Source organism: Balaenoptera acutorostrata, chromosome 7 (genome assembly GCF_949987535.1).
Source record: "Balaenoptera acutorostrata chromosome 7, mBalAcu1.1, whole genome shotgun sequence".
In the NCBI taxonomy this organism is placed as follows: Eukaryota; Metazoa; Chordata; class Mammalia; order Artiodactyla; family Balaenopteridae; genus Balaenoptera; species Balaenoptera acutorostrata.
Genome location: NC_080070.1, coordinates 56,316,775 through 56,339,116, shown reverse-complemented (window position 1 = coordinate 56,339,116; position 22,342 = coordinate 56,316,775). Strand labels below are relative to the sequence as shown.

The 22,342-nt window shown below is 38.3% G+C and overlaps 1 protein-coding gene across 4 annotated transcripts in view; it reads right to left on the bottom strand.

Moving 5' to 3' along the window:
- Nucleotides 1-22,342, bottom strand: part of CDK14 (cyclin dependent kinase 14) — a 575,870-nt gene that overhangs the window by 418,675 nt on the left and 134,853 nt on the right. For 3 of the 4 annotated variants that reach the window (XM_057550063.1, XM_007195799.3, XM_057550065.1), the window contains one exon: nucleotides 9,571-9,816. In XM_057550063.1, coding sequence (XP_057406046.1) covers nucleotides 9,571-9,816 — 246 coding nt within the window. Of the gene's footprint in view, nucleotides 1-9,570; nucleotides 9,817-21,760; nucleotides 21,783-22,342 lie in introns of those variants that run through there. The other variant, XM_057550064.1, reaches the window with a different exon arrangement.

Here is a 22,342-nt window from a genome sequence, read left to right as displayed (position 1 = left end):
ACATATATTAATATATATTCTTTTCAAGTGCACATTAAACATTCAAAAAATATGGCCATAGATTAGGCCACCAAAAAAACCTCAATATTCAAAACTGAAGAAACATTTCAAGTTACTTTTTCTGAACACAATGTAATAAATTAAAAATTAAGAATAAAAGGAGGGCTTCCCTGGTGGCGCAGTGGTTGCGAATCTGCCTGCCAATGCAAGGGACACGGGTTCAAGCCCTGGTCTGGGAAGATCCCACGTGCCGCGGAGCAGCTGGGCCTGTGAGCCACAACTACTGAGCCTGCGCGTCTGGAGCCTGTGCTCCGCAACAAGAGAGGCTGCGATAGTGAGAGGCCCGCGCACCGCGATGAAGAGTGGCCCCCACTTGCCGCAACTAGAGAAAGCCCTCACACGGAAACGAAGACCCAACACAGCCATAAATAAATAAATAAATAATTAAAAAAAAAAAAAAAGAATAAAAGGAAAACTAAATAGTCTAGCCATATGGGTTAAAAAGAAAATCAAAATTGAAAATTCATAAATAAATATGTGGCACTGAGGACATGATATTTTAAGACCCATGGGATGCAGCTAAATCAATACATAAAAGAAAATTTAAATAAATGTGCACATACTAGGAAAGAAGAAAGGTTGAAAGTATTATGATTTTAGACATTTAACTGCAGCTAGAAAAGGAACAACAAGAGACACTGTAGGAAGGAATTAATAGACAATGGACTACCTATTCTTTTCTTCAAGAAACCTGTGGAGTACCAACGATGTGTTGAGTTGAATCAAGTAAAACTTAATGGAAAACTACATTCAAAAGAGCCTGACTAGTCCTGTGTGGGTTATGTTCTCATGCATTTTTCATCACCGAGAAACAGCTTGTGAATGTCGCACTTTACCATCACCCTCCTGAGCCCAAGTTTTAAATAGAAATTTTTAAACCTATATTAAACTTCAGTATAAAATGATCTTCAATGGGGAAAATATTGTGTTCACAGTTCCATTCTAAATTATTTAAAATCATAATGAGAAGTCTGTATGTTTGCTTTTGTGCTTCTTTAAGAATAAATTCAATCTAAGTTAAAGAAAAAAAGCAGCAGCAGAAAATCACCTGTTTAGTCTTATTAGAAGATAAACTGCTAATGCGTATTTAGAGCAAGGACAAGACACAGTCACACAAAATTGGTAATAGATTAGGAAGTTATTATTTTCTCTTCCTGGAAAGACACAAATAATTTTCTAAAAATGATATATTTTACTCTTCGTAAACTGCCTTATATAAGCTTATGTAATCATTTTAAGACATAGACCATACTAAAATTACTACTTGAAGAAACTGAATTGAGGAAATTAGAAAAACAAGGATAATACTCTTTTTTAGAATATATCCCATTTATCCACTAGAAAAATAAAGTAAGAGATGTTAATGGCATCTAACTGAACGGATTTGGAGGCATTAACTGTCATGGTTAAAGTACATCCTAGTAACAATGTGATGGCAGAAAATTAATATTTTGCCTCATTTAGTGGAAAAACAGTCAATGTGATTTGCCTTGTGAAACTGATATGTACACATTGTGGAAATATACTGTAAGTTTCAGATCTGTAAAATAAGAATAATCACACACATGTAATGCCTCTCTAAAAGTTATTCTAGTCAATGAAAGAATGGGTCTATGGAACAGGACATGTCTATGAGATAGTCTGCACTTTTAAGAGTTAGATTCTTGTAAAGTTCATCTCCTATTTTAAATACACAGAAATGTTCTGATCTGTAATTATTATGCATATAAATAAGGAAGCTAAATGCCAAGTGTTTAAAGAGGCCAATAATAAAATCCTTCCAGTCAAATGACTAAGAATAATTCAGAAGGAGAGGTCCTATTTTGTTTGATAATTTAAGTTCAGGCCTTTGGTTTGCCTTTCTTTTTCCTTGCAACTTTATTACATCATCACATTTAACTAAAGGTGCTAGATCAAGCCAGTAGGTAGTCAACCCTAACATTATCTTTGGCTCTTTGATGTCAGGTGCACGTATGGATGGGAAACAGCCTTATGGAGCCGCTATTCTCTGCTTACCACTTCCCTCCTTAGACTGCAGGTTTGAGACAGCACTTCAGAGAAATGGAAATACAGAGGGCGAATCAGCCATTATTAACAGACACTAACTGCATAGAGACGTAGAATTTAATGAGATAATGTTAATACATTTTTTAAACAGAATAAAGGTACAGAGAACTGTCAATTGTCTGGACCAGTGGAGGGGAACATTGGCATGGATAATGAAAAAGTCAAGATAATATTCCAGCCGAATGGTGTTTGTTGCCCTGCCCTGAAGGAGATGCTCCTGGAGTGCTCCAGTTCATTGTTTGTGCAATCGACAAAAACAACCAGCTAGGGCTTCCCTGGTGGCGCAGTGGTTGAGAGTCTGCCTGCTAGTGCAGGGGACACGGGTTCGCGCCCTGGTCTGGGAGGATCCCACATGCCGTGGAGCAACTAGGCCCGTGGGCCACAACTGCTGAGCCTGCGCGTCTGGAGCCTGTGCTCCGCAACAAGAGAGGCCAGAGTAGTGAAAGGCCCGTGCACCGCGATGAAGAGTGGCCCCCGCTTGCCACAGCTACAGAAGGCCCTAGCACAGAAACGAAGACCCAACATAGCAATCAATCAATTAATCAACAATCAATAAATCTTAAAAATAAATAAATAAATAAATAAAGTTAGGGATAATTATTAAAAAAAAAAAAAAAGAACCTATGTCAATGAGAATTAATCCTCCATTAGGAATTCTGCCTTTAAAAAAAAAAAACAAAAAAAAAAACAACCAGCTAATATCAAGTGTTTACTGTGTTCCATGCTTTGAGTTTATCACTTTAAATACATCACCTCAGTTTAATCCCTATAACACCACCCTAAGGTTGGTTCTATTAGTGTTCCTATTTGAACATGAATTTAAGACTGGAGAAATAAAGTTACTCATCTAAGATCCTACAGCTAATGGCAGGGCTACAATTCAAACCAAGTTGATTGGAATTGAGAACATATTTTCTTTGCCACTACTACACTGGCAGACTCTTTCCATGGAGACCTAATTCCCACCCAAATGGAGGAGATATTAAGTTATGCTTAAGTCTATCATCCACTGAAACCCCATTCCTAGAAACAAGGATGGGTTTTTTTAGTCAATTTTTATAAACTGCATGAGTATACCTCAGTGTTCACTATAATGATACCATGATATGGTTATAAGAATGTCAACAGTTTTACACTGAATTCATTGAAAATTTACTTTAACCTTCATACATAACCCCTTACTTAAGATTGTTGATGACCCTCTGAATTGTAGGAAAACCACAAGTAAGAACCACTGCTCTATCACATTATACTAATAATTGTGAGAGTGGGTGTGAGGGTAAGGTGGGAAGGATTCAATCAGAACTATCTGACCTCATTAAACAACAAGGATTTTTGAAGTCAAACCTTCCTTGGCTAATTTTTCTTCTGCCTTTGATCTTCACAACAGGCTCTATCATCCTGCATTTCTAACCCTTTTAGACACAGCCACACTGAGATAATTCATAGTTGATGGGTAACTTGGTTACAAAATAGATCTAGATCTAGACGGAGGGAGAGACTCAACCACCACACATGCTAACAACCTGACAAGGGGCTAGTCCCCACAAGAAGGAGGCAATGCCAAAATGAAATCCCCAAGGATGAGCATCTGAGGACTGAAGCGGGCCTCTCATTTTCAAGTCTGCACCGTCCTCCTCTCTCTCCAAATTGAGCCTGACTGTCATGGGATGCAGATCTTTTTTTGGTGAGGAAGAGAGGTAAATTTGGAGAAATTTACAGAATGTATAGAGGACCTTAATCTAAACCTGAATTTCTGAAAATATGGTCTCTTGAAGCTCAGCTTATGATAGCACAGCTCAATGAAATCCCTTCTAAACTGGGCCAGCAAGACAGGCAGTCTCCTACAGCACTGCCAATAGTTCTAGCTATTGAAGGGCACAGCTGAGTTGGAGGAGGTGGTAGGAAAAGGGGAGCCAAAGTTTGTCCTGTCAGTGACAGTGCTCATTATGACCCAGGGACGAGGCCCAGGAAGAGTAGGCACTCAAAAATCATCTGAAACAAATAGAATCTGTCAAACACCTCTTGAAATATACCAATTTAAATAAAATCACATTCTTTACATTCTGCCTGAATTTTAAAGTGCCACTGTCTGGACAAAATCAGGAAGTCCAGATGATTGTGATGGTCACTGAGGCCAAGGCACACTTGATTCCTTGATTTCAGGCATGACTCCTCCCATAGACATGACCAGTATGTGAACAGCAGAGAGATGTATACACAGTTGGGAAGATGTGATATTGTATAATAGTTTCTACCACGGTATTCCAAGAAACAAGAGTGACTATCCTGCGTTCCTCACCAAAATAGGGGCTGGACTGCCACAATGCTACTCATTTCCTCCTTCCTTCTCAACTGTACTCTTGGAGCTTATTCAAGATAACTAATACTTTCAAAGAAATAACAATAAAATAAAGATATAACATTAATCCTGGTTGTCCTTAGGTAAAGGGTTTCCTTTGATGCTTATCAGCCTTTAAAAAATCTTTAAAAATAACAAAACCTATGTCATAAATCTCTCATGCCATTGAGTAAGAAATGATCAAACCTATACACTGTTGGACAGGATGTAAAATGGTGTTGCACAAGAAGTGTGACCACGTCCATTTTCGGCCCAGTGAGGAATCGAAAGGAAAATAGACTTTCCATGAAAAAGAGTATAATAAAATCCACACCCCCCCTCCTTAACTGCAATAGGGGAGAGAACAAAAAGGCAGTAGACAGAAAGGACTCAGAATAAAACAGAATACTGTAGCATCATGCTAAAAGAGAAAAAGAAACTATTTCCAGCTTGATCAGGAAAGAGCAAAGACCTTTTTCCAGGGCATATTGAATGGAAGCAAAAGCTCCCAAAATGAAAAGAAAGCAAAGCACTTTCCACACAAAATAATATAAGCGCCCTGATATATAAGACAGACATCCCAGATTGGGTCAGAAAAGGGTAAACCCAATAAGAAACTCTCAGGAAAGAGGATCTAAAGCAAGTTAATATAATAGGAGAGAAACAGTGGACATTTCCAGTTCAACATGTTGGCTTGAATACAAGTATTTATCTCTCCCCCTTACCAATCTGTACTAAAATGACAGTATTAAGTTATAACTCAGAAGGGCAAATAAAATGAATAAGAAGACTGAAGACAAGATACAAACAAAAATTTTGAGATGGGAAACAAATGGACAGGAGGTCACTGACAAGGACGATGACTAAAGGTAGAAACCAGTAAGAACTAAGTCAATTCCCACTTCAGAATCCCAGAAACACTCAAGAATTGGAAGTTGAACTTTAAGGAGGAGCTAAAACCAAAATGATTAATTGGAGTAGATTTAAGGAACAGGTCCTTTCCCCTCTACTCTCCCAGTCAGGTGTCTGCCCGTCCCTGATCCCAGCAGAGGTTTATTCTCTGAAGAGGTTGAACTTGAGAGTCTCAGAATTAGCACACGAAGCATAATGAAAACCAGGATGAACAGTGAGACTGAAGAAAAATGAAGCATAAAAAAGGCACTGAGCCCCATCTTGATCATCTCAGGAAACAAACTGCAGCTAGGCTTACCTATCCTAAAAACTAGATTGGTCAATCAGCTTTGGAGGAATGAAGGGATGTCTCCTGACAGCAATTTGGAGATCAACCAGTCCGGGTTGGATTAGGACAATGGAGAACCACAAGGAAAATTTCAGGGGGAAGAAAAACTGACAGATTATCTGATTCTGATTTATTTCAGAGGAGTTTTCTAGTTTTATCAAATAGTTTGAGGCCTCAATTCGTGATTAAAATTCTATTCACTAATTGTATTAATTATGAACAAATGAAAAGAAGAGGCAATTATAAATAGGAAAATCAAAAAGTTTCGCAAGGAAAGAAAGTTAATCATAGTACACTATGTGGTCTCACTAAGAACAGTATTTACATCATCTTAAGATTGTAAATACTGTATACACATTAAAGCCAAAAAGTAGGGTAAACATACTTGGGGATAGGAATAGAGCAGAGAAAATCCCGTCTTGATGTGTTCCTTTGTACCCTGTAACTCGGGTAGTTACATCTAGAGGCTTGCTCAGATTCACACTTAATTCTGTTGGTGGTTATTGCATACTCCCATGAGGACATCATAACCTCTGGATGTCCCTCTTTTGATGATGTTAGCAGGTATTGATAATCTTTGCCTAGATGTATTAATTCTTCGGGGTTGCCAAATGGTGATTCCTAAATCTATTATTCTTTCTTGATTTATTAGTGGGATTACTCCTAAAAGAGAAATTTCCCTTCATCAATGACTAGATTACCATGAGGTGAATTTCATATAGAAATCACTGAAAATAAATACTTAGTTATTTGATTTATTTGCCAGTTTTCAACACTAATTCTTATTTGTTTTTATAATGGTATCTATTGGGTTTTGTATATTAATGTTATAACCTGCAATTTGGCTAACTTCTCTCACTGTTTCTAGTATTTCCACTGATTCTTTTGGTTTTTCTAGATATATCATCATAAATCTGCAATAACGATAATTTTGCCCCCCTCTAGCTTGCTTTCATTATCTGTAGAGATGTTATGCTACTCCTTACTCTCTCTCTCTTTTTGTCATAGTTTTGTATGGGATTCAACCAATAATTTTTCTCTTGGTTATTTTTAAGTAAAATGAATTTTTCAGTAATTTGAGAGGTGTATGGCCAAGATAGCTTTTCTAGCTTTATGGAATGAAATTCTTTTCTCTGTTTTCATGAAGTGAAAAAAAAAAAAAAAAAAAGACAATCTCACACACATTGAGATTTCCCCATTTGTTTCACTTCAACACTTCTTTCTGGACTTTCTCTTTCCCTTTTGCCCTACTGAACCTGCCCTGCACGGAAGTCTACTCCAGCACTTTCTACTCAGTGCCTGGCTTTGTCCTGAAAAGGTGCTTCAATTTGATGTTCTAGAGAAGTCACAGGAGGAAGACCAGCAGACACCCCATGGTCTCTGTGCACTCATCCACTCACAGGTGCCATCAAAGTCCCCTCCCAGGTGCTGTTGCTGTCCTAAGAATGGCCCAATGAGCCACCAGTAGGTACCTGATGGCAATTTTGGGGTTTCCTGGATCTGAGAGTAGGCCCTAGTCTCCTGGCCTTCCCTGAGCTTCCTCCCTCTCACTTTCTGATACCACATGGTTCTTAAAATTATTCATGGCTTGTTCCCCTCACTCCTAGTTTGAGGTTCATGGAGAAACCTCGTCACCTATATTTGTTGTTGATGTTATCCATTGGTTTTGGTTTTACTGCACTAGTTGCTCTCTCTAATTATATGAGGGGTTTCTAAACCTATGCCACTGCCATCCTCCCTGAGTCCTCTCCTATTTGACGTGTACACACTGCTATATTTAAAATGGATAGCCAACAAGGACCTACTGTATAGCACAGGGAACTCTGCTCAATATTATCTGACAATCTAAATGGGAAAAGAATTTGAAAAAGAATAGATACATGTATATGTATAACTGAATCACTTTGCTGTACACCTGACACTAACACAACATTGTTAATCACCTATACTCCAGTATAAAATAAAAAGTAAAAATAAATGAATAAATACAGAGAGAAATACAGCATGTGTCAGACAAGTCTCAGCTTTCTTTGACAAGTATTTTAATTAACTCCTTATTAAACATTAAAAATAAGTATTAAAAATAAGTATCAAAATCCCACTGTTATTATTTATACTATGATGATATTATATGAAATAATATACTGATATTATACTATACTATATTTTTATAGTATATTATTTATATTACACTATATTATTTATACTATGATGTACACACTGACTTGATGACCCCCAGTAGCAGCACCCAATCTTAGTTTCTAAATACCATTCTTCAATAAAAGGAAACAGGGATCTTTGGAGAAATGGCTGATTCTAGGTCTGGGGCTGGAAAAACACAATGTAAGCCAAGAGCAACTTGTAGGACAAGAAAGTAAGAAAGTGTTCAAAAAACAAAGTGATGAAGACATCTCAAAAGGACACAGGGGCCAAGCTAAAAGAGCTCCCAGTGACCAAAGCAGGAACGATTTGAGTAACAAAAGAAATAATATACCACTGGATAATAACTAGAATTGCAGATACAATACAGGATAACTAGCTAAATTTGATTTTCACATAAACAGTGAACAGTTTTTTAGTATAAGTATGCTTCATTGCAAGATCTCAAGTGCCAATTTCTATATATCATGTAGATTGACATATAATAATATTAAGATAACTATATAGTAAAATATATGTAATTCTCTTTCCATTACAGAAGCTTAATCATTCTCAACCATTCTTTTCATTTCTTCTAAATGATACTAAATCTAAAAGTTCTCCCAGGAGTTAGTGTTGTATCTGTGACCTAAATGGACACTACCCTGCAATCATAGACAAGATTACAGGGGCCAATGTGGGGAAAGCCAGATAATCAATTCTCCTCACAAATGTTGCATTAACAAATTTATTTTCGATTCATTAACAAAAAAATGTGACACAAGATTTGTGAGGTATCATACAGTTTAATTAAACTGAAGTGTCAATATTCTCCTAGCAGCTGACATCTCTTGCTCTGTTTTGGCCCTCATGGAATTTAATATTTAAAATTTGTGAAATGGAATATGTTTCTTAGCAAGATGACAGAATCAAAATTCTCTTAGCATTCTTCACTTACCCTTTAAACTCTTAGACCAGCTATGTCAAGAAGTTCTTAAGTGTGGGTTAAATTTGAAAATTACTTAATTTCAAAAGATCGTAAGTTTTTTTTTTACAATGTTAAATGCAGGCCAGTCTTGGAAATATGAGTTTCGGTAAAACTTTTACAGTCAAAAAGCAGCAATCATCTCAGAACTTTATACGTCCTTGGGTCCAAAGGCAAGACTTGCTTTGATATAGTTTGGGTTTAGAAAATTTCACTGTGATGAATAGGATTTCTCTTTAAGAAGATCAGTTTCAATGTCTAGCTCGTAATTTGTAGAATATTGACAATGAGAACAAAGTGGAATAAGACAAGTGAACACATTCTAACATGTACCCTGAAATGAAATTCTTTGTGAATCTGCCAAATTCAAAACCACCCTTACTGCCCGCAAACACAGTGAAGTTCAAACATCCTCTCCAGGTGTTCAAAATACCAAAGGATTTTTACTTATAAATTCCCCTAACTAGAAACAACTAGAAAGAAAATAATTTTTCCCAAAATAAGTTGAATCATTTCTCATTTGCTTGCTGGGTGTTTATGAATAAAGAGTCTGTATATAGTTGGCACTTGCGCGTGCCTGCGCTCTTTCTCTCTTCCAAAAACATTAAACCACCTAAGGAGACAATGCATAATAATGTACTGATAAAGCCACCTGCTGTCTTCCTGCACAGCATGCCACTATTATAAGAGGGATACTTGTTCTGTTCACCCACTGATAAGTGAGAAGACTGCACTTACCGAGCTGGGGCTGGAGTGCCGCCGAACTTTAGGAGACTCTTTGCCAGTGGAGGAGGCCTTAAAGTTAATGCAAGCATTGTTCTCAGAATGCACCCTCTTAACTTGATTAGCTGGTTTCTCAAATGGGTCAAAAGTGCTCTGTGTCCTCTGAACCCTGACTTTTTTATCCTCAGGAATTGTGTCCAGGGGTTTGATCACTGAGTCCATTCCCGGGCAGTTCCGTGTAGACATCTTTGTGACACATATCTGGGGAAAAAAAGAAATTAAACTCAACCTCTCCACTGAAACTTTAATTTCACTAAACATGCTGATTTGTTATCCTAGAAAGCATGCCAATTTTGATTCCAGGAAATACCCCAAAAGGCCACAGTTTAAAAGCTACATTAGCTTAAACCACAATATGAAAAATTCCTCATAATCATCCTGCTTATACTAGGTTAGGCCTGACACTAAAATTGCTATCCCTAAAACAGGAAGCTTAAGGCCTATACTGCTAGTGCCCTAAGGTGGTTCTTGAGCTCTGTCACATATTTTACCATCTGACTGCAACTGCGATTATTTCTGAATCATTAAAAGTTGGATAACTTGCCTTAATTAAAAAAACAAACAAAAAAACCCAGCTGAACTAAATCAGATGGGCATTTTAACTGATGGGCCACCACGGAAGCAGCTAACACGGCTAGAGAAAGTCATTATGTTCTTCAACACTTTAATGCTTGAATACATGTTTAAAATCTATCCCAATCTTGATTTCATCTCCAAACTAGAATGGAGCATATGAAAAGGCTAAAAGGTAGAGATAGTAAAAGTTGAAAACAATGTTTTTTCTTTTTTCTTTTTTTTTTTAACATCTTTATCGGAGTATCATTGCTTTACAATGGTGTGTTAGTTTCTGCTTTATAACAAAGTGAATCAGCTATATGCATACATATATCCCCATATCCCCTCCCTCTTGTGTCTCCCTCCCACCCTCCCTATTCCACCCTTCTAGGTGGACACAAAGCACCAAGATGATCTCCCTGTGCTATGCGGCTGCTTCCCACTAGCTATCGGTTTTACATGTGGTAGTGTATATGTCCGTGCCACTCTCTCACTTTATTTTGTTTATATTACTCCACTAAACCCCAATTTCCTTCTCAACTTCATTCATTCTCTTACTGCATAGTCTGCCCCCCTCACTCATTTTATTTTAGTCTCTCTGACTTTTGCTCCTTGTTTTCCACTTTATGTTCTAACTCTTTCGTTCTCCCTGTATTCTGGAGACTTTGTTTTTCTTTTTACATAATTTTATGGCCTCTAGCTGGCCTCTAGCAAGGTAACTTTATTATGCTCTTTAGAGAAAAGATAACTCTGAAATTGCTTTTAACGTTTTTTTCTTCTTGTGAAAAGTTTCCATATCCTCATTTAAGAAGACAGGAAGGGGCTTCCCTGGTGGTGCAGTGGTTGAGAGTCTGCCTGCCGATGCGGGGGACACGGGTTCGAGCCCTGGTCTGGGAGGATCCCGCATGCCGCGGAGCGACTGGGCCCGTGGGCCACAATTACTGAGCCTGCGCGTCTGGAGCCTGTGCTCTGCAACAGGAGAGGCCGCGATGGTGAGAGGCCCGCGCACCGCGATGAAGAGTGGCCCCCACTTGCCACAACTGGAGAGGGCCCTCGCACAGAAACGAAGACCCAACACAGCCATAAATAAATAAATAAATAAAATTAAAAAAAAAAAATGGTCCACATCAAAAAAAAAACTTTAAAAAAAAAAAAAAAAAAGAAGACAGGAAAACAGAAGGTATCTAAGAAAACCCCATACTGTTAAAGCAAACATATGAAGTGTCTGAGTAATATGTACAAGATGATTCCATATAGGAAAGAAATGTATGTGTATGGATAGATACAGATACAAATATACATACAGACATAGATATAGATATTTGTATGTGTATGTATGAGCACACAGAAAGGTATAGAAGGAAACACACCAAAGTGTTAACATAAGATACCGCCAGATATGTAGAGCTGAACGGATAAAGGGTAAGATCACTTATTTTTTACATACCCCTATATTGTTTGACTTGTATAATAAACATGTCTGACAACGTAATTTTTGAAAATACTAAAGTGGGAAAGTATGTAAAATAAATTAAGTTCTTTCAAGTTTTTGAAACAAACAAAAAAATTTTAATTAAATATTAAGCATCAACTCTGTCCTATGAGTGCGTCTCAACTACTAAGCATAGGTTGAATTTTAATTAAATCAAATAAGAAGGATATCATCACACCTTTTAGCATACCACAAAATTTCTGAAGATATCTTTAAAAGACTTAAGGCAGAGTCCTCTAGTCATGATCAAAAACTAACAATTTATCACAAGATTAGATGCACTGACGTGTTTCACTCAATTTTCACTCAAGAGTTCACGTGTTTCTCTTACAGATGTGAAAGCAAGAGGCAATAGATGTGATATGGATATGAAACCACCCACACCACTGAGGCAACTGAATTATAATTATAAAATATAAACACATGAACCTGAGGAGTCAATGAACCCTAAACACAAGAAATACAAAGAAAATAACATGTAGGCACATCAAAATCAAGTTGCTTAGAACCAGTGGTAAAAGGAATATCTTAAAAAGGAGCCAGAGGGGAAAAAGTACTTTAAAAGATAAGTAAGACAGCAAATATTTGGAAACCAAACAATACAAAAGGGGAATTAGAAAGTATCTTGGGGCTTCCCTGGTGGCGCAGTGGTTGAGAATCCGCCTGCCAATGCAGGGGACACGGGTTCGAGCCCTGGTCTGGGAAGATCCCACATGCCGCGGAGCAACTAGGCCCGTGAGCCACAACTACTGAGCCTGCGCGTCTGGAGCCTGTGCTCCGCAACAAGAGAGGCCGCGATGGTGAGAGGCCCGCGCACCGCGATGAAGAGTGGTCCCCACTTGCCACAACTAGAGAAAGCCCTCGCACAGAAACGAAGACCCAACACAGCCATAAATAAATAAATAAATAAATAATTAAAAAAAAAAAAAGAAAGTATCTTGAACTAAATGAAAATAGTTAAACAGAATATCAAAATGGCAGATACAGCTTAAATAGTACTTTAGCTGTAGAAAAACTTATAATGGTAAATGCATATAGTGGAAAAAAATTCAAATCAATAAGATTACACCTTAAAATACTAGTAGAAAAAGATGAGAAATTAAAACCTAAAATAAGCAGAGAATTAAAATGATGAAAAAATATCATTATGGAAATAAATGAAATAGAAAATGAAAAACAATAAAGAAAATCAATGAAACTGAAAGCTAGTTTTCAGAGAAGATAAAAAAAAAAATGGATACACCTCTAGCCAGACTGATAAGAGCAGAAAGGTAAAGAACTTACACTGCCAATAACAGATATAAGAGAGATGACATCACTACAGATTCTACAGATATCATCAACAACTTTATGCCAATAAGTTCAGCAACTTAGATGAAGCAAATTCCCTTGAAAGATGAAAACAACCCAAGCTCACTTGAGAAGAAATAGATAAGTTGAATAGGCCTATGTCTATTAAAGAAATTAAAAGTGTAACCAAAAACGTTATCACAAAGAAAATGCCAGGGCCAGACAACATTACTGGTGAAGTAAATCAAACATTTAACGGAAAAAATAACATCAATTCCACAGAAATGTTTCCAAAATATTAAAGAGAAGGGGATACTTCCCCACTCACTATATGAAGCCAGCATCATTCCAACACCAAAACCAGAAAAAAGCATTAGAAGAAAACTACAGATCAATTTCTCTCATGAATAAAGATGCAAAAATTATTGGCAATTTTTAAAAAATCGAATCCAATAATATATAAAAAGGATAATAAATAATGAAAAAGTAGTATTAATCCCAGGAATGGAAGGTTGGCTTAACACTCAAAAATGTGTAATTCACCATTTTAGTATACAATGTCAGGCAATCTCTAAAAGGGCTCCCAGTGATAACCACTTCCAGATAGTCACACTCTTATTTAGTCCACAGATCTTGAGTTTGGGCTGTATTTGTTGACTTATATCCAATAAACAGAATATGGCAGAAATCATGGGCTATCACTTCTGAGAAAAGATTATAAAAAAACTGTGGTTTCTGTGCTGGTACACTCTCAGTCCTATTCCCTTTCTCTTAGATCACTATCCAAAGGCAAAGCCAACTGCCATGTTAGGAGGCAGCTCTGTGGAGAGGCACATTTATGGAAGGACTGAGGACTGTAAACAACCACAAGAGTTGAGCCTTCAAATGCAACCACAGCCCCAGCCTCCTGCTTGACTGGAACCTCATACAACACTCTGAGCCACAGGCACCCAGCTAAGGCGCCCTGAATTCTAAACCCACAGTAACTGTTAAACTGAATGCCTTTCTCCTAAGTACAGGAACAAATCAAGGATGTCCACTCTCATTATGTTGACTCAACATTGTATTACAAGTTCTAGACAATGCCACAAGGCAAGAAAAAAGAAAAAAAAATCTACATTGGAAAGGAAGAAATAATACCAACTTTATTCACAGAAGACATTATCATCTATGTTGAAAATCCAATGACATCTACCCCCCCCAAAAAAACACTAGAATTAATAAGTTTATCAAGGGTACAAGATATAAGATCAATATACAAGAATCATTTGTATTTCCAGATACTAACAACAATCAGAAATTTAAATATTAAAAACACGATTTACAACAGCTTCAAACAATATAAAATATTTAGTGATAAATCTGACAAAATATGTGCAATATCTCTACACAGAAATTATAAAGTATGGCTGAGAAAAGGAAAAAAAAAACAAAGGAACCAATCAGGGACTTCCCTGGTGGCTCAGTGGTTAAGAATCTGCCTGCCAATGCAGGGGACACGGGTTTGAGCCCTGGTCCGGGAAGATCCCACATGTCGCGGAGCAACTAAGCCAGTGTGCCACAACTACTGAGCCTGCGCTCTAGAGCCCAAGTGCCACAACTACTGAGAGAAGCCACTGCAATGAGAAGCCCACAAACTGCAATGAAGAGTAGCCCCCCTTGCTGCAACTAGAGAAAGCCTGTGCACAGCAATGAAGACTGAACACAGCCAAAAATAAATAAAATAAAAATAAATTTATAAAAACACCCCAGCAATCTTGACACAAAAATAATAAACATATATATTCATAAAATGCTATCATAAAAGTATTTTTAAACTACAAGTTCATTGTGATAGGCAGAATTCTACAATGACACCCAATGTCCAGCCTTTGAATAATCCCTTCCCCTTTGAGAGTGAATACGATGAGATATCACACCATGATTCTATTATGTGATATGGCAAATGGGCAATTACCCTGGGTGGGCCTGACCTAATCAGGTGAGTTCTTTAAAAGCAGAGCATTTTCTCTAGTTGGTCGCAGAAGAGAAAGTCAGAGGTGTGATCTGACTAGCCTGGAAGAAAGTCAACATTTCATGCTGTGACCTTCCTATGGGGGCCACATGGCACAGAACTGGGGGGCAGCCTGTAAAGGCTGAGAGTAGTCACTGGCTGACAACCTGCAGGAAAAGGGGACCACCGTCCTACAACCACAAGAAAATGAGTTCTGCCAACAGCTAGTGAGCTTGTAAGAGGATCCTGAGCCCCAGGTGAGACCAACACCTTGATTTCAGTCCAGTGAGACCTAGGGCAGAGAAACCAGCTATGCCGTGCCTAGACTTTTAAACTACAGAAACTGTGAGATGATAAGCTAGTAAGTACATGGTAATGTGCTACACACCAATTGAAAACTAATACACTCACTTTACTGAAATTGCCTAAAAGCACTCTGATACTTGAGCAGAATGTTCTTAGGAACATGTTGCAGATACCACTTTCTGTATCTGATACACTGTATCAGATCCAGGATAGATAAGCAATGATTCTTAGGACTGCTATCAATAAATGACCACATATTGAGAGTTTTCTGCACAACATAACTTCATCAGCACTATAAAGCCCACGAACAAATTCTCCACATAATTAAATTTATACGCAATTTATGGTCTCCACTTCGCCTGGGTTTGTGCGAATAAAACCAGTATCAGGCCTGCTTTATGTAGGCATCTTCATCCAGGAAAGTCATCTATACTTAAGTTTTCCACATAGGGCAAAGTGACTGTTCTGGAAAGGTTTCAAGTTTCCAATATTTGGGACAAACAACTTAAACATGATCTGGCCATCTCTGTTAACCACAAGCACAACAGAAAGCAGACTCCAGGCCCTTCATAAGGCTCTGGGGAAGCAGCCTCACTGACCTCATGGGCTTGTCAGACCCTGAAGAGAAGAGGGAGGGGTTGGGTGCGGGGAAGGATCCAGACAAGGTGAAGTAAGAATGGCACTCATTCCCCTTAGCTGCAATCTCTGGCATACTATAGAATAAAATTATTGAAGTGCACAGGGTATGTGAAAAGAGTGAGCTGACTAGAGTCCTAGCAATGAAAGAGGGTTCTAGAAGACAGATTATACACTGGTGCTACTCCCCAGTGCCCAGATCTTCATTTGAATCTTTCCATCAACCTGTCTGCAATCTAAATAAACATTTCCCCTACCCAAATAGAATCTTTCTTCCTACAACAAGATGCTTGTGGTCGGTGCAGATACAATCTCATAATATAACAAAACTAGAGGACAAAAGCATGTAGGTCAAATTGGAAAAAAAATCAGTAGGAACCCATAACCTCAAAAAGGCAGATTTTTTCAACCACCCAATAGTAGCCCTTTGATCCACTGCTAACTTTCATGTATACCCCCAGTGCCTAGATTCTGGTCTATGTTCCAATTCTCCACTATGAAAAAAGAGGAATCCTTGGAAGTAACCTGATTCCAGTTCACAGGGCAGGAAGCACAAAACAGCTGTGAAATATCCAGCTGTTACCAGAAAACTAGGATCCTTTCAAAAATGTCAGGGACAATGCTAGAAGGACAAAGGACTCTGGCTATAGGGATTCCTACTGGCCCAACTGTGATTACATATTTGAGCATCAAAAGGAAAATAAAATTATGGTTAAATGGAACAAGAGAGATATTGAAAGACCCTGAGTTCATTATGATTTTGAGAAAGAAAAGTCAATATAAATGACAAATGGCAGTTATATGGAAGGATGAATATAACAGGATATATAGTTGGTTTTCACACATAGAACTGTGAGTAAGCCAAGTAGTGCCAGAAAAGGTAGGAATTGCACCAAGAATAGGAATGATTGCTCAAAGCTTGTGGAGAGGGGGTCTACACAGCACAAGTGTAGAAAGAACAGCAACACGGATGTCCCACTAACAGACCAGGTCAATATAACACAGTAATAAACAAAGGGTATGTGATGTTGCCTAGGCAACATTTTACAAAGAATACATTTAGTGGAGAGACACCAGATTGTAAAGAAAATTTATTGTGAAGTCAATGTGGAATGCATTTTTTGGAAATAAGTTAAATTTTAGTAACTAAGTGAAATTTAACCCTCAAATAGAAAATTCAACTTGACTGCTAACCAATGACTCAGATCTGAATCACTTTGGAAAAATCAACCAAGGCCCCAACAGTCTCCAACTCAGATCCTGTAATCCCAGCTATTCGGAGAAGGCATTGTTTTACTTGTGGATGTGTAAAGATTATACAACTCCAAGAAGATTCAAAAATATTACTAGGGCTTCCCTGGTGGTGCAGTGGTTGAGAGTCCGCCTGCCAATACAGGGGACACGGGTTCGAGCCCTGGTCTGGGAGGATCCCGCGTGCCGCAGAGCAACTGGGCCCGTGAGCCACAACTACTGAGCCTGCGCGTCTGGAGCCTGTGCTCCGCAACAAGAGAGGCCGCGATGGTGGGAGGTGCACGCACCGCGATGAAGAGTGGCCCCCGCTTGCCGCAACTGGAGAGAGCCCTGGCACAGAGACGAAGACCCAACACAGCCAAAAATTAATTAATTAATTAATTAATTAAAAAATATATATATTACTAGTGAAACCCCTGGAAGGAATCTACTAATTAGATCTATAACCCTAGGAAGGCATAAAAAGAAATATAGAAATAATATGAAATTAATTAAACCCACAGTGTTGGTGTTTTAAAATAGGATGAGTGTAAGTGTAGTAATATTATGTGCAATAATCATATTTGTGCATGCTTTCTTTGTTTAAAGTATCTGAAATATGTTAAAATAATCAGTCACACTAAATTAGTATTTGAAATTAAGGGAATTTAGTTAAGTCAGTCATCAGTGCTTACCTAGACTGAGACAAATTGGTTTTCAAAATTACATTTATTAGCTACATATATTTTTAAGGATGTGGGCATTAGCTGTGGATGTTCCAGGCACAGAATACTCTTGGACATGACATTCACCATCAGCTTTCACTGTCCTTCACACATAGTTTGTTAGTGCCCTCTGCACAGGGCACACCAAGCCATGGACTAAGCCAGTCACAATAAATAGCTATAGTAGCAGTACTGCCTGAAAACCACAGACATTCCAGTATCATCGGGAAACAGGATATGTTTTCTCTATGATGGCATTTTTTCACACTTCCTTGATCCATTTAGAAACTGAAGTGACAAAATTTACATAAGCAGGGATGTCTGATGGTACTTGAAAACAGATAAAAAGAAGAAATCATCACAAATACTAACATAAACGTCTGTTCCTTTATTTTTTCCAGTAAATTCAATAGAACCTAGAATTTCAAACATGGTTAGAGATGCACCCACACATTTAGGTGTTCATCTGAATGAATTATTTTGGTTCACTCATCATTAACAGGGGTCTGTACATTAGCTGGCAGACTCAAAACTCAGTAAAAATTGTTAGCAATTCAAACAGTGTTGGAGGCTCCAAAAGTCACAGTTTGACCTACAATTTTAGCTTGGAGCTATGTAAAATCCAGACAACTGTCCCCCAAACTCACAGCAGTGGATTTGAAAGAGCACAACTTAATTCAGTTAAGGTTGGCACTCATTTCCGGCGAATTCACTGGGGCTGAAAATTGTCCCTTTAAATCAACCATTTTCTGGTGATTGGCATTTTACTGGGTTCAGAGTGTGATCTTCTGTACTTCTTCACTCCACCCTCTTCATGAAGTCAAACACCATAACAATAATCGCTTTAAGTCATGATCTTTTGCCATTCATGAAAGGAATATCCATGACAGGCCAATGCAAAACTGAAATCAGCAAAATTCCTGACACTGAAACAACCTCTTACAATTGTTTTCCCCTCATCTGTTACCTGATGAGGGCCTGACAGCTTTCTCTTACTCAATATCTTCTCTCAAAATCTGCTCCCAATTAAAAAGCCACCATCAGTCATTTACAAGTTTGTGAACACTTAAATCAGAGCATTACCTCTCCCTGGATTATCTGAACTTTAAGCATTATAGCATTAAAAAGCTCCACCCCTTATAAAATAAATTTCAGCTTTCAGGGGTAGGTGGACAAGGTATTTTGGTAGGAGCGGGGAATGAAGGGGGCGAGGGTAGGAGAAATTTCTAATGCCACTAGAATCATAACCCATGACAGCTGCCTTCATCTCTAACCTAAACCTGCAAGATCTAAAAGTATGCTGTCCTCTCTTTGGCTGTAGTCTTCTCTTTTCTCACCCATGTGTGTGTGTCTGTGTGTGTACAGAGGTGGCAGTGTGAATGGCTATAGTTGTATAGAGGTGTATAGAGGCGGCAGTGTGAATAGCTACATGGAACCAAAAAATAGAACATGTTGTCTATGTATATAAAGGGATATATGCCTGAATGTACTTTTACTTATAGCTATGTTTTAACAGAATGAACATCTTGCCTAAAATCACCTTCAGAACATTAGCGAATACACGGGCAAGCCTGCGGCCCATATTAAGTCAGAACTAAGTGACTCAGAACAAGTCACTTCAGCTCTCTGGGTCTCAGTCTTTTCATCTGTAAAATGACACAGCTGGAGTAAACAGCTCTCCAGGCCTTTCAAAGCTCAACTGCTCTATTACAAACTCCAGGCAGCAGCTTACAGCTGGTAAATGATTTTAAATAGAGCAACTAGAGAGCTAAGACCAGAGACATAAATTCACTTCTTTGTGCTTCCTTTTACTTCCCCTTTGCCTTAGGATTTTAGGGTTTAGAGAGGAGGCAGTCAGGTTCACACCATAAACACGTCTCCTGAGAGCTCCAGCCTCTGCGGGTGTTCCTTAACTCTAAAATCCTGGCATTGTCTCTCAGTGATGGCATCCTGGGCCTTTTGACTGAGGGATTATTTGTGAGCAGCATGGGGTAGCAGTCACACTGTGGGATGCTGACAACATTAGTTCTGTCTACTAAACGCCAGTCACGCCCCTATGTCACTGTCACTGTCGCCACCAAAAAAGCCCTCACTAAGAACTACATCGTTTTTACCCTGTACCTCATAACCCGTCACTTAAATATACACTGTCTTATGTGCTTTCATATAAGCTACTGTGGAATTTGTTTTGATGCGTTTGGTTTATCTGCCGGGGTGGGAGGAGATCTTTGTCTTGCTCTGTTTCTCATGTATTTGTATTTCCACAACCAGACTGTAAACACCAGAACACAGAAACCACGTCTTCCATTTCCTTCACGTTCCCAAAGCTCAAATGGCAGCACAAAAATGGGTGCTCTGGTAATATTTACTCAAAGATGGATTGTTCTCCTTATTATAAGCCTTCCCCTTTAACTAAACATGGGTCATGACAAAAATGAGTCCTAAGAAACTACGTAACGATGAGGCACCTTCTGAGCCGAGATCTTTTCCAGTCAACAAAAAGGCTTCACCAGCTGTTCCCACTCACCAGAATTCAAGGTCCACTACTGGGATTTAATTTTAAAATGCTTATTTTTCTACTGACTGGTTTCTTTGGGGTCTGACCTAATTTCATTCAATCCTGAATCCATCAGTTAATGGACACAGTTGAATGGAGAACTCTTGAGGACATCACATTCCTTTATGCCGCTTCAGTGACTGTAGTTTTGTTACAACCTTACTGGGCTTCAGTGCTTATCACCAAGAGACTTGATCGTTGTTTTGCTGATTCTATTATGAAATATTTAGGCGGCCTTCCCAGGAGCTTAAACTTGAATATGCATCACTAAAATAATTTTATTTAGTTGCTTTCCCTTCTGTTATAATGAGACACTTGATTTAGATACAAGAGATACAGTTTGCTTAAAGGCTGGCATAGATAGATGCATATATTTACTGACCTCTAGGTTCTTTATTTTACACTACTTCCGCTAAAAAGTAACTAGCCCAAAAAGGTAAGGGAAGAAAGAAGAAGATATGTGAAATTTTCTCACTCCCACTTGACATCCATAATTATATGCTGATTAAAATTCCATGATTTCATAATGATAAATTTAACATGAAATTTAATGAACACTCACAGTAAGGGTTGAAATGCCCTCTCTCTGTTGTTAGTTGTGGCCTATCTAGGTTTTCTGGAATGTAGCTATTTTGGGCGATCAGGATTTCATCAGGAATTATTCTTTAACCCCTGACTGCCTTTGGACCAGCAGTACAGTCATCACCCAGCATCACAGCCCTCACCTCACCTCAGTCCTACTGAGTCAGAACCTGCATTTTTAACAAGATCCCAGGGGATTTGTATGCACATTAAAGTTTGAGGTGCAGTGCTCTAAACCATATAATAATAATAGATTCTGCTACTACGGTCAAATAAAAGAATTGAGATTGTGAAAGAGGCAAAATTTGTTTGTCTCTGGGTACAACATGAGTGATAATCATTTCAACATTCCTTGGGTAGCATTTTTGCTCAAACTTCCCACAAAAGATCATGGTAATTTCAGATAATTCTTTGATGTAATTTTGAACTCTGAAATAAAATTTTCCAATAAGCTACCCCCAATATATTCAGGAATTTTTAAAAAGCAATGGGATTGGAGTGTGTGAGGAGTAGAGAAAGAAGACTATACATAGGTTATAATAACATATGTCACATTACTTCCTGCATAGAAACTTTTATTTGTTTCTAATACAGAAGCATTGTTTTACCATGGGCCACCATATCTATTAAAAAAATGACCACAGAATTATTCTAAGGTGAAGTGAACCCAGAATTTTGCTTTACTCTTTATTTAGCAGAGTTTATGTAGTAGCTTTGAAAAAAAAAATTCAAAGGAAGTCACTTCAGGATCCAGAAATGAAATTTTAAAAGGAACTTACATGCATGAAGAGTGCCGTGTACTGTAAAACAGGTCCTCCCTTGGGTGGAAAAAAAAAAAAAAAGCCCTTTGCCTGTGAGGCATAACTGAACATTTCCCACCCTCGTCTGGACAAGGACCCGAACCCCTACTCCCAAACAGAAGGACAGGGCAATTCTGTGGAATTCTGGGCCTCTTTCAATCACTGCTTCCACTAAAAACTTACTAAATATCCCCAAGAAGTCAAGGGGAAAAAGAAGACGATGTGTGAATTTTCTCATTCTCACTTGACATCCATAATCATATGCTGGTTAAAATTTCATCGTGGAAAAAAAGAGTCAGGAGTATAGCAGTCATATCATATGGCCCAATGAACATACTGGGAGGTGAAATATTAGAATCGACATCTATATTACTTCCTCCCTCTCATTTAGAGCCAGAGGGCTCAGAAATGGGGCTCATGACACGAGAATCCCCACACACAGCACAGGAGTGGCTTTGTTGAGATTCCACAAAGCAAAATCCTCTTCCAACCTATGAAATCCCCATAGCTGCAGTGGGGAACTGGAATACCCATTCTCAACACAACAGAAGACTCGAGCTA